The sequence below is a fragment of the Panulirus ornatus genome, chromosome 50 (genome assembly GCF_036320965.1).
Source record: "Panulirus ornatus isolate Po-2019 chromosome 50, ASM3632096v1, whole genome shotgun sequence".
Lineage (NCBI taxonomy): Eukaryota > Metazoa > Arthropoda > Malacostraca > Decapoda > Palinuridae > Panulirus > Panulirus ornatus.
This window is the reverse complement of record NC_092273.1, coordinates 8,727,229-8,740,268: the sequence shown is the minus strand read 5'-3', so window position 1 is coordinate 8,740,268 and position 13,040 is coordinate 8,727,229. Positions and strand designations below refer to the sequence as shown.

The window sequence follows — 13,040 nt, the reverse complement described above, 5'->3', positions numbered from 1 at the left end:
TTTTAGTCTTTTCTGAAACCATGTTAACAGCTTGAACAAACTTGATTGATGATGCAGGGGTATTGCTTTTTCAATATTAGGTCCATTGACCCTGACCTTCCTAACTGTTGTTACAAGAAATAGAAATTACTTCAAATAGCCTTATTCTTTTTGTTTTAAGGCAGAATTGGTTAATTTCATCTGTATCTGGGGACTTATGAGTTAAACATATATAAGTATTTCTGTTGAATTTGTTCATACTTGAGCTAGTTTTTGTGAAATCATTGGGCCTGCTTGAAACAAACTGTGCAAGGATGGTCCTTGGTTGATATTTTTTCACATTTGTGTCTGGTGATCATGAACACCCAAGATTGCTACTTTTACTAAAAGTACATATTTCTTCAAATAGCAAGAACTTGTGTTTCAATGCACTTTTACCACTGATTTGAATTATTATTGTTTTTGTTTTTGTTAGCATTATTATACTTAGCCCCACCCCACTACCATGTGGGCACAAGGTTGTGTCAAGAACAAACGGCAGAGCCTTATGGGGAAAAATCCTCACCTGGCTCCGTGCTCTATTCTTTCTTTTGGAAAGTCATACGGGAAGGGAGGATTTTCAGCCACCCTTTTCCACCCCTGTTAGTCACCTTCTATGACATGCAGGGGATATGTGGGCAGTATTTCCCCCCCCCCCCCCCCCCCCCCCCCCCCATCCCTAGGATTATTTTTATGATTCTGGGGGATGGAGGAGAAAGAATGCTTCCCACGTATTCCCTAAGTGTTGTAGAAGGCGACTAAAAGGGGTGTCAGTGGGAGGCTGGAGATCCTCCCCTCTAGTTTTTACTTTTCAAAAAGAATTAACAGAGAAGGGGGCCAAGTGAGCATTTTCCCACTAAGGCATTTTCCCACTGTTCATGATGCTACCTCACTAATGTTGGAAATGGCAAATTTTTCTTTTTTATACATATTCCTTAGGGAGAATATCCTCACTTGGCCCCCTTCTCTGTTCCTTTTTTTGGAAAAGTAAAAACGAGAGGGGAAGATTTCCAGCCCCCATTCCCTCCCCTTTTAGTCGCCTTCTACGACACGCAGGGAAGACATGAGAAGTATTCTTTCTCCCCTCTCCCCAGGGATAAAATGGCAAATATGTATGAATAAAAAATGATTATCATATAACCTAGGACCCTTCTGCATGGGTTCCTGAAGCTTCAAGGTTGTGCTGCTCTCAGTAGCAGGGACAAAATGGACTCCTTTGAAGTGAGAAGTTCTTTGATAAGATTTTTCACCATTTCATCAGCTGACAATGATACAGCTGCATGATGAGTTAACATATACAGTATTGCTGGTTTTTCTGTAAAATTTTAATTTTGGCTAATTTTATCAGTTATTATTGATATTGATCATATTTTGACTCGAGAAAAGTGAACTTCTGTAATTCAATTTTCCTGCTCTTTTCAGACCTGATCAATCAATAGCTAAATCTCCAACTGATAAAGCTGCTTTCTCTGGTCTTTGTATTCCTTAAACTCAACTTTTTATGGTTCAACTAACCCCCTAGTGAAAATGTACTCAAAAAATATGAAAAAGGAGTCCTTAAGAATTAAAATTTAACCTCTCCTGAATAAAAAAAATGAATTACTTGCCAGAGTGGCCTATCCTATGTATAAACAGCTGCATGAAGTTTCATTACAGAATTATTTACATACTGTATATATTATACTTCATCACCATCTCCCACATCAGCGAGGTAGTGCAAGGAAACAGATGAGGAATGGCCCAACCCGCCCACATACTCATGTATATACATAAATGCCCATACACGCACATATATGTGTACATACATATACATACACAGACATATACATATGTACACATGTACATATTCATGCTTTGCTGCCTTCATCCATTTCTGTCGCTACCCTGCCACACATGATTAGATATTTGAAATTTTTATCATTTTATCTCTATGAATTTGTACTTAACCAATTGTAATTAGGAAAAGCATTATTTACTGGATTGGCCAGTCCTGAGTAAAGAGGATGGTGGTGCTATGGACAGGCACCAAAGGCTCTGTGATTTCCTTAGAAAAGGTGCACAGTTGTCCAATATGGTCTCTAGTAGTTTACTGAGGCCTCCAGGCAATGCTGGTAACACCCTTAGTTTGTATTGCCATCTGTGGCCAGTGAGCAGAGCCTACATTGTGCACAGAATTCAACTTGTGGTTGGAGGTTTTGTGTAATTGACGTTTAGTGTGCCCTGTTATATAACAGTAGAGATGCGAAGTAAAGTGCTGTTATGTAATGGTAGGCTTCAGTAACAAGGAAGATTATGTTATGCATTCATAATGAGGTTATAATTTATCAGTTATCATTTTTTCTATTCATTTATCAATATCAAATTACCATTATTGGATTTACTGTGTGTAGGTCAGAGAAGTGTTCAGGAAAGTCATGAGAGCTGCTCTGCTTCATAAATGGTTTAGGAAAGATTCCCCTGATTTCCGGCATAATATGTCGATCATTATTAATTCTATTCTGTTCTGTACATACAACCTTTAAAATCATTCACTCTTATTCCATCTTTATTGTGTTAGTGAAACATGAACTTCCACTCTTATGAAAATGCTTAATTCTTTTTCTTTTTTGCTTGCTAATTTTGTTTTATAATGAGAACATCTTCAATCACATTACATCCCTACAAAAAATATTTTTTTTTCTATTGCATCCAGTCTTTAACCACTCATCTAGCACCTTCATTTGAAATATCCTCAACACTAATCACTTTTATCTTTATGTCTCTTCATCTATTCCATAGTTTACCTCTCCTTGTACCTCCTTGCCCATCATATTAGCTGCCATACATTCTGCTTGAGCATAATGTCCATTTGCCTTTGTATTATGATTTCTTCACTCTACATATCCTCATGTCTTTGCTTTATTCTTTCTGTTCTGATTCCAGCTATAATCCAAAAGTAATCCATTTCACCTATTCAGGTTTTTTACCTTTCCTGAATACTTTGTTTCAATTTTTTTTTCCATTCACAAGTCAAAAACTCCAAGTAGTTATGTTTACATTACAGATATCATCTCGGGATTCTCGTTTGGAAGATCTAGAAAATCAGTTAGAACAGATGAGTCATGCACATGCTGCCAATGAGCTGGATGCCCTTGCCTCATCCCCTATTGCTGCCCTTCATTCTTCCATCACATCTCTCACTACAGCCTTAAAGGTTAATTATAAGATTTTTTTGTGACTATATTTGATCTGGTATGTAGCATGTCTAGAAGAAAGGTGCAATGGTCATTATTGAAAGTTGTCTTCAATATTGAAATTTCTTTAGGAATATTTTATTTTTTATGTATAAAGTTGTAGGTAGATATTTAGTTGGTATTTGAACAAATATGTAGTAAAAAAGTGCCGAGATATGCTACAAACAATAATGTCAATCTATCCATCTAGAACTGTGTAATTCACTGTAATGATCTAATGGTTGTTACATTATGGTTGTCCCACAGGCCACCATAAAGTGATAATAGAATGAAAGGGTGTATTTCTTAAATTTTTTTCCATATTTGTGTGCTATTTCCTGCCTTGGTGAGGTAGTGCCAGGGACAGGTGAACAATGGCCTCATTTGCTCTTTTTCACTCTCAAGCTGTCATTTCTATTGCACGGAAACCAGAGCCCATCATCCATTGTCAATCCCCGCCGACCCTTCCATGACTTCACCTAACTGCATATGTCGTGCTTCAGCCCTTTGGCAGCACATCACCCTCCATATACCGCATCATCTCTCACCATTTTTGATATTCTCTTCCTTCCGATATGCCCAAACCATTCCAACACACCCTGGTCACCTCTCAGTCAGACAGCATGTACTATCACACTTGTCTCGCATTTTCATTCTTCACAGGATCAACCTGCCATACACAACATATTTTCCTCAGGCATACCATTTCCAATATGTCCACACACTCCCATTCTTTTGTGCTCAGGGCCCAAGATTCTTATCCATGAAACCACACTGAGACTACTATACCTTCAAACATACCTATCTTTACCCTATCAGACACTGACTCGCTTTCCTTGGACATTAGGCCCCTTTCCAACACTATGCCTTGCTTTATATCCTGTGCTTCCATTTGCTCTCATGTCCATTCCCAGATACCTAAACCATTACACTTCAGGTTTTCCATACTAGCCTCACATTCAAACCATCCTGTCTCTCCCCACTATGCATCATTACTTAATGTTTACTCTTACCTCCCTCTTTTCACACATTCTCCCACCCCAGCTTCTGGAGTTTCTTTAGATCTGGAGTCTGCCAATAGAACCTTGTCATCTAACTGCAACTGACACCTTCCACCCTCCCCTAGCATACTGTAAACCATACACTAAGACCCATACAATTTTACCCTTCTTGGCCACCTTGTCTATGAGCAGATTGAACAACCATCATGACATGACATCACATATGCCATTGATGCAGACCCACCTTCACAAGGAACCACTCACTCTCCTATCCTACTCACATATGTGCTTCACTCTCCTTACTACTTTTAGTAACCTACCTTTGATACCACAACTTCCACAGTGTATCTCTGGCGACTCCATCACATACATTAGCTTTTATATATACAGCCAGCTTGTGCCATTGCACTTGTTCATTCTCTGAACTCAAAATTAAGCTTATTTCTTTATATTTAATTTTTCACCCATAATGCACAGGAATGTCTTGGAATTAAAAGGATTTTTCAAGTGTTGTTTAACACTGGAGGAGGGATAGCTTGTGTTTTTTGTGTGAAGCCCTACTTTTCCCTGGTAGCCAATTAGACTGGCATAACATCACATGCCTTTGTATGCATGCAGCTGGTAACTCCAGTTATTAAGATAAGTTTGATCATTCTGGATTATAAGTACTTTACTTTACCTCTTTTTGTAGGTTAGCTTACCATGCATTTGTTTAAAGCTTAAACTCTGTGTAAATGATTTTATTGTAATTTGCAGAATTGTGAATCCTGTAATGCAGCTCAGAATGGTACCCTGACAGAAGTGACAAATCAGTTGGGAACCTTAGCTGAACTTTTAGAGGGTCAATCCAGCACTCCCAACTTGGAGGACATTGCTTCCGATGCTGATGAAGAAGATGCATCAGGTACAAATATTTGTACAAAGATATATTTAGATAAACCATCAAGATATATTTAAATGTTCATGTTATAGAATTGATTATTCAGAAATCAGGATGATCTTTCAGGATTGTATGGTCTTTTGGAACACATGTCAGATGTTAGGTTTGCTAAGAGATTTATGGTATTACAGTTGAAGGTTCAGAGAGAAGTACACCATGTAAAATTTAGATGATGTGGGAGAATTTATTAGGGCTGGGAATATTTCAGATAAGGATTACAGAGAAATTATTTGGAATCTGAAGCACCTGAGGCATTTTTAGGGTGCAGAGGTGGTTTGACTGGAGTCATGCATTCCAGTGAATCAGTTTAGTGTGCAGGTGGGGAGACTAAAAAGATTTTGTGTAAGTGCAGAAGCTGGTACTGCACATCAGCACACTGGGCATGTGTTAATTATGTTTGAGTGGTTTGAGAGGCTGTACAAGTCTTATCCACCTCACTGAATTTGCGATAGTTAATTTTGATGTATACATTATCATAACAACACCCAACCCCTTTCACAATGGGATCCTGGGGCTATTAACTCCAGGGCCTCCCATCTAGGGGCCCATGTAGCCTCAGACTGCACCACACTTTAGCAGGGATAAAATGCACTCCTTAGAAGCAAGAATTTTTATGACACTTTACCTTGTTTCATCTACAATAATAATGCAGCTTTACCAAATGTGATTTTAATTATAGTGTAACCTCATGCAGGTGAAGAAGTCCAGCAACACCCAATATACTTTTCTTTCTTTCATAATTGTTTGCAGTTTCCTTCGTTTTCAGGGTAGCCCCTGGAACAGGTGAAGAAAAGGCCTCACTTGCTCACATCCATTCTATATCTGTGTAACACCCCAAAACCACAGCACTCCTATCCACAGCCAGGCATCATAGATGTTTCTGTACTTTTCACCAGCTGTTTCAAATGCCCATTGACATGTCAGCAATATGTCTCATCCCTTAAATTCACTCTATCCTCTTGCACACCTTTCACCCTTCAGCATGTTCAGGTCCCAAGCACTGAACTTATGTTTTACTCCATCCTTTCATCTCAAATTTGGTCTCCCCCTTCTTGTTCCCTCCACATCTGACACTTAGATCATCTTTATCAGCCTCTCGTGACTCATTCTTTATATGTGTAAACCATTTCAACATCCTCTTCATCTCTCAACAATACTTTTCTTGTTACCACAACACTCACCCTATCATTGCTAATTTGATCAACCCTCCCACACCACATTTTGTCCTCAAACATTTCATATCCAAAACATCTACTCTATTATGTACATTCTCTTATACAGTCCATACCTCACACCCATGCAACATCATTAGGACTACTATACCCTCAAACATACCTATTTTTGCCCTCTGCTCCAACACATTTCTCAGTGCTCCCAAAATCTTCACCCCCGCACCTACAAATGATTCATCTTCTCTTCTATGGTTCCACTTGCTGCCATGTCCAATCTCAGTTATTTAAAATACTCCAATGCTTCAATTCTTCTCCATTCAAACTCACATCTCAACAAGTTGTTTTCTCTGCTTTGCTAAATGTAATAACCATGCTCTTATTCACATTCACTCTCAATTTTTTCCTTTTGCACACCTTCCCTTACTCAGACACCAAATCTGCAGTTTTTCACTTGAATCTGCTACCAGTGTCTTGTCATCTGCAAACAATTGAATTCTTAATTTAGTATACTGTGAATCATATGTATTGACTTTTAATTTTCCAAATGTGTTTACCAGTAGTCTTTAATAAATTAATGCAACCACTAGATAGCGAAACCTGTCTTCGGGATCTCTGATTCTAAAGGTATTTCTGTAGGTGTTACCAAACTCCACCTGCACGAAGTTACACCATGAGGTAAAAATCACCTTTGGAAAAGCTGTCACTGGGATTACAGTCTGATCAAAGAACTTTTCCTTGCATTGGAGTTTTCCTTTCCCTGTTGCTGGCAGTAGCACAGCTTGAACTGCAGGAACCTTTAGAAAGCTCCTGGGTAACACGTGGACTCCTTCATAGAAATTGGTCCTGGGGTAATAATAAGAGTAGTAGTAGGAGTAGTAGTAACTGGATAGGGAGCTGTGGTTTTGGTGTTAGAGGATGAGTGTGAGTGGATGTGGCCTTTCTTCGTCAGTTTCCGGGTGCTAACTTACTAATAGGGTGGGCAATGATGGGGTGTGGGGATAGGGTGGGCAATGATGGGTTGCGGGTAAGAGAATGTATTTTATCTTTTTTTCCTTTTCCTTCATGCATTTGGGCTGTACCCTGTGAAATGGAGATGGCATTAGGAAATGGATGAAGTTAAGTATGAATATGTACATGCGTATATATGTACATGTATGTATATATACGTGTATGGGCGTATATATATGTATAATCCCTGGGGATAGGGGAGAAAGAATACTTCCTACGTATTCCCTGCGGGTCGTAGAAGGCGACTAAATGGGGAGGGAGCGGGGGGCTGGAAATCCTCCCCTCTTGTTTTTTATTTAATTTTCCAAAAGAAGAAACAGAGAAGGGGGCCAAGTGAGGATGTTCCCTCAGAGGCCCAGTCCTCTGTTCTTAACACTACCTTGCTGATGCGGGAAATGGCGAATAGTTTGAAAATCCTGGGAGCCTTGAAGAATGTGTGGAAGTCGAGAACATTATCTCGGAAAGCAAAAATGGGTATGTTTGAAGGAATAGTGGTTCCAACAATGTTGTATGGTTGCGAGGCGTGGGCTATGGATAGAGTTGTGCGCAGGAGGATGAATGTGCTGGAAATGAGATGTTTGAGGACAATGTGTGGTGAGGTGGTTTGATCGAGTAAGTAACGTAAGGGTAAGAGAGATGTGTGGAGATAAAAAGAGCGTGGTTGAGAGAGCAGAAGAGGGTGTTTTGAAATGGTTTGGGCACATGGAGAGAATGAGTGAGGAAAGATTGACCAAGAGGATATATGTGTTGGAGGTGGAGGGAACGAGAAGTGGGAGACCAAATTGGAGGTGGAAAGATGGAGTGAAAAAGATTTTGTGTGATCAGGGCCTGAACATGCAGGAGGGTGAAAGGAGGGCAAGGAATAGAGTGAATTGGATCGATGTGGTATACTGGGGTTGACGTGCTGTCAGTGGATTGAATCAGGGCATGTGAAGCGTCTAGGGTAAACCATGGAAAGCTGTGTAGGTATGTATATTTGCATGTGTGGACGTGTATGTATATACACGTGTATGGGGGTGGGTTGGGCCATTTCTTTCATCTGTTTCCTTGCGCTACCTCGCAAACGCGGGAGACAGCGACAAAGCAAAAAAAAAAAAGGAAAAAAAATATATTATCTATATATGAGTGGTTGTGTCTTTCATCATCTTTTTCCTGGTACTTCCTTGCTAATGCCAGAAACAGTGATCAAGTACAAAAAAAAATTATCATTGCTTAACGCAAGCCTCTTTCTTCCAGAAACTTTTGACACAGACACAGCAGAAAACTTGGCCAACGAAGCCATTACGACCCCCCCTCCCATCCCCGCCGGGGAGGGGCTTAGGGAACAGTCGAGCGGGGATGCCTTTATCTGTACCAACAGTGGGAAATTCCAAAGGGATGCCCACCGGAGGAGCAGAAGGCGATTGGAGGAGCGCAGCAGCAGAAGGCTAGTGCGCCCTCAAGGCTCTTCCACTATTCTGGAGGAGCTGGAGGAAAAGGTGCGGGAGATGGAGGAGGCTGTTAGTCGCAAGGAGGAGGAGCTCCGTCTAGCCGATATCGAGGCTTGTGAACTCAACAATCAGTTGCAGTCTCGAGATATCGCCCTCACTCAAAAGGTAAGATATTTTACATATCTGTATTCTGATGAGATCACCAAACATTGATGAGATCAATGCACAATATGCATGAAATGTAATCAGTGTGTCTAATGAACTAATTGCTTATTGCGATATATGCTGTTTGATTTACTTAAAAGGAAATGTACTAATTATTGTCATTTTAGAGTCTCATTCTTCATCTTTTGTAAAGAATGCAAAAACTATATTTGCACTAATTTCATAAAACTGCACCCAGTCCTTGTAAAGTACCATCTGTTCTTTGCTTTGATGCTTTCATAATAATTCTTTTAAACCACATACACTGTTAAGACTTCATGATTTCATGCTAAGGCCTTATATACGAAATATTTAAAGGAATTGCTCTATTGACTTTTTCATGTTTGTAATGTCCCTCAATATGAGGTAGTTTTAGGAGCTGACACTGAAAAGTGTCATTTGCTCACATCCATTCAAGCTGTTGTGTATAATGCAACTGAAACCACAGCCTTCTTATCCATACCCAAACATCACAGACCTTTTGGTCGTTTCCCTTAACTGTTTCTTATACCTTGGTTCAGCCTGTTAACAGCACATCACCTTCTGTATAACCCATCTTCACCACATATGTACAACATTGCTCCAAAGCATTCAATCCTATGCATGCCTCACACCCTCATGCATGTTAGGCCCTGATCATTAAGTCTTCTCTTCCTTGCTTTCCCCCACCCCACGCTCAGGAAATGGAACACTGATGAAACATATCGGTTGCCTTCCCAACTCAGTCTTATACATAGCCTCATCAGACATACTTTCATCAGAAACTACAGTCCCCAGACAAACAAGAGTCACACTTTTCCATGTCTTGTAGACATCACCTATCTCTACATTACAACAAACACTGGTTCAGCACATCCAAGGACCCTTCACACACACACCCATGTAATACCTGTATGGTGGCACAAATTAGAGATGGAAGGATAGAGTAAAAAATATGTTGAGTCCTTAAGGCGTTGAGCATGCTAGAGGATGAAGGGTGGTGCGTAGGTTAGAGTGGATGGAGCAGTGTGATGGAGTGAACAGTTAAGAACATTCTTTAAGAAACAATTGTAGGAAGGGATTGGTTGCTGGAGTTAAGGGGGAACATTGAAGTGTGGTTACCATAAGAAAAAAAGAATGTAGTACTGATCATAGTTTATATTTAAGATCTGTAGTGTTGTTATACTACAATAGAATGTAAAATAAAAGTGGATTTGACGAGAAAATTACAGGTCAGAGAAATATAATTATGTGTATAAATCGTAGGTAGCTAGGTTGGATATCAGGTTGCTTCTCTGGTTTCTTTAGAGTAAAGCTTTTGTGAGAAGTTAGACCTTAATGGTATGGGCTTCCAGTGCCATTAACTACCAAAGGTGATATACTGAACTTTAGAAAAGAACAGACAAAATTGAAGGGGGGGATATTGGAAAAGGTACACACAAAAGATAAAGAACTGAAAAATGGAAGAAAAGAACTTAAAAAGAATTTTTCAAAAAGTCAGAATGAATTAAACAGGGAAGTGTCAGGAATTTATTTGTCTGCGTGCAAGATGTTCTTTACCATTATGAGTAAAGGACACACCTCATATATTTTGTAAAGTAAACACTGCAAAATCACAATATCTTTAAAATAAAGGACACAGCTAGTCAGTTACATGATGAATAGTGTGATACTTCCTTTACATAACACATGGCATTTTATATTGATAGGGTGAAGAAGTGGAGCATCTTAATGCCACCTTGGCCAGCCTTCGCCAGCAACTGGTACACACTATGGAGGATGCTGAGCGTGCACGACTCTCTGTTCAAGCCAGGCATAAGGTACAGACCAAAGTACTTACTGGAATTCTGCAAGCTTTGTAAAGTCAATTAATATCAGATATTTTAAATAGTCAACATAGATTAATTTTCTTACTTCTATGAAATATAAGTACAACTGTTGCAGGGGGGTGGCAGTAATGTTTCCTGTGCGTCGGGGTGGTGCCGGGAATGGATGAAGACAAGCAAGTATGAATATGTACATGTGTATATATGTATATGGCAGTGTATGTGTATGTATATGTTGATATGTGTATGAGCATGTACATGTTTATATGAGTGGATGGGTATTTCTTCATCTGTTTCCTGGCACTACCTCACTGACGCAGTAAACAGTGATCATGTATAATAAAAAAAATAAAAAGTATCTTTTATTAAACTACAGTGTAATATGAACTATAGGTGGACCTTGAGGAGTTAACAAGACGAGTGGAACAGCTAACAGAAAAGGCTGAACGTTTGGCTCGTCGCGGCCAACTCAAGGACTCTATCATCTCCACACTTGCCTCACAGATCCGGGCAATCCTCAGGTAAATAATGACTCTTACCACAGGAAAATGTTTTGCATGAGCCATTATGTAGAAACCGAGCTCAGGGTATTTCTAACGTGAAGTCTTCATGGTCAAGTTTGAAGCAGACCTTCCACAAACCACCTTGCTTTGTTTTGAAGAGGCAAATTAGGGATAGATAAATACAATGTAATTAAATTTGTAGACAAATATTTTGAAGTTCTCTCACTATATTGATTACTTTTTAGATATTTTTTGATCTTAATTGCTGTGGTAATTGTGTGAATCCCAATCCTTTACTAGGAAATAGAGTATTTACATCTGTACCCGGGACAGGTCGGGCAATATGGGCGTAGTAATTAACCAGCTGCACCGACTGAGTGAGGCTGGTAGTGACAGCAAAGATCAGCAACACCTGCCTACCAGTGACCCACTGCCTGTTGTGCCAGACTTTGATGTGGATAGTGTCTGTTCACTTCTTAGTCAACCCAATGAGGTAAGACAGCATCATTTGAAATTGTAATAAACACTTAATTTTTTAATGTGTAGGATTAGCTACAAATTTAGTTTTTTATTTAACTTGTATTAAAAAATTGGTTCATTATGATTTACAAGTATGTGCTGTATGCTGTCATCATTGAGAAATTGGATGTTAACTTCTGTATTTCCAAATCAGGTATTTAGTTTGTCATATAATGTAACTTATTATAATTCTTTCATAAGACTTGGTAGTAGCTTTTTAAGAAATTTGTTGATATGTTTCAAGGGATGCTCCTAGCAATGCCAGTTATGTTGTTTTTATATTATGCTGTACTTTACGTATGGCAGCAGAAGTGCAGATATATACCATTATTATCGGCAAAATCTAACAAAACTTAAAAGATATATTATCTGCCAAACACTGACCAGAATTGAAGTAATACAAAATCAAACGTACTTCACTGCTGTGCAACTGAATTGATTTCCATAAAAAGTAATTAATGAAAACTTGGTAGACATGAAGCATTGGTTATTTCAGTTTTACTGAAGAGTTGCCAGATGTCTTAGTCTGTTTTTAAACCATGTTGTACTACTATTCACAGTCATGAATTTTACGTGTTTAACTGTATCCGAATTATATGGCAAAAAGGCTACTGTATACATGATAAAATTATTTGGCAAAAAGGCTAATGTATACATGATAAAGATGTGCGTTTATCTTTATAGTGTTTTAACATAGGTGAGACTTGTTTCCTTTTTGTCCCCTTAAATCTATTATATGTAGTTTGAGACTTATTTTCCCGTGTGTGGTATTAGGGTGAGAATAATTACAGTTGACACTTATTTAGTTTAGCTAAAAATGACCATGAACATGTGTTTTCTTATGATGGGCTATATTATATGGATATACTCTGCTCTCATATATCTATTGATGTATTCTAAAAATATCAAAAAACTTTTTTACTGCTTTTTGCCTTTGTGAAGTAGATATTCTTCTGGTTGGTTACAGATTTAATTATTAGGTTGTAGCTGCTTAACATATAGATTTAATAGGAGAGGTAATTTTTCTAATCATTTTCAGAATAATCTAATTCCTTTATTACTAATATTGGTCTCAAGAAAGTTAGTATTACACTGAAATACTAATAATATTATTGAAAGTTGCTGAATAAGGTACATATCAACTCATTAGTGAAATGTAGCTGATGTTTAATATTAGCAGGATCATCATGGCTCACTAACCTGGGACAGGAAAGCAGTGAACTTTAAT

General features: G+C 38.7%; 1 protein-coding gene across 8 annotated transcripts in view; it reads left to right on the top strand.

Annotated features, from left to right (window-relative positions):
• LOC139764574 (uncharacterized) overlaps nucleotides 1-13,040 on the top strand; it is a 396,710-nt gene that overhangs the window by 376,250 nt on the left and 7,420 nt on the right. For all 8 annotated transcript variants that reach the window (XR_011716407.1, XM_071691377.1, XM_071691375.1 and 5 more), the window contains 6 exons: nucleotides 3,062-3,211; nucleotides 4,988-5,135; nucleotides 8,588-8,946; nucleotides 10,674-10,784; nucleotides 11,184-11,311; nucleotides 11,627-11,786. Coding sequence is in view for 7 of the 8 variants with exons in the window: in XM_071691377.1 (XP_071547478.1) it covers nucleotides 3,062-3,211; nucleotides 4,988-5,135; nucleotides 8,588-8,946; nucleotides 10,674-10,784; nucleotides 11,184-11,311; nucleotides 11,627-11,786 (1,056 nt within the window). In the remaining variant the exon portion in view is untranslated. The remainder of the gene's footprint in view (nucleotides 1-3,061; nucleotides 3,212-4,987; nucleotides 5,136-8,587; nucleotides 8,947-10,673; nucleotides 10,785-11,183; nucleotides 11,312-11,626; nucleotides 11,787-13,040) is intronic.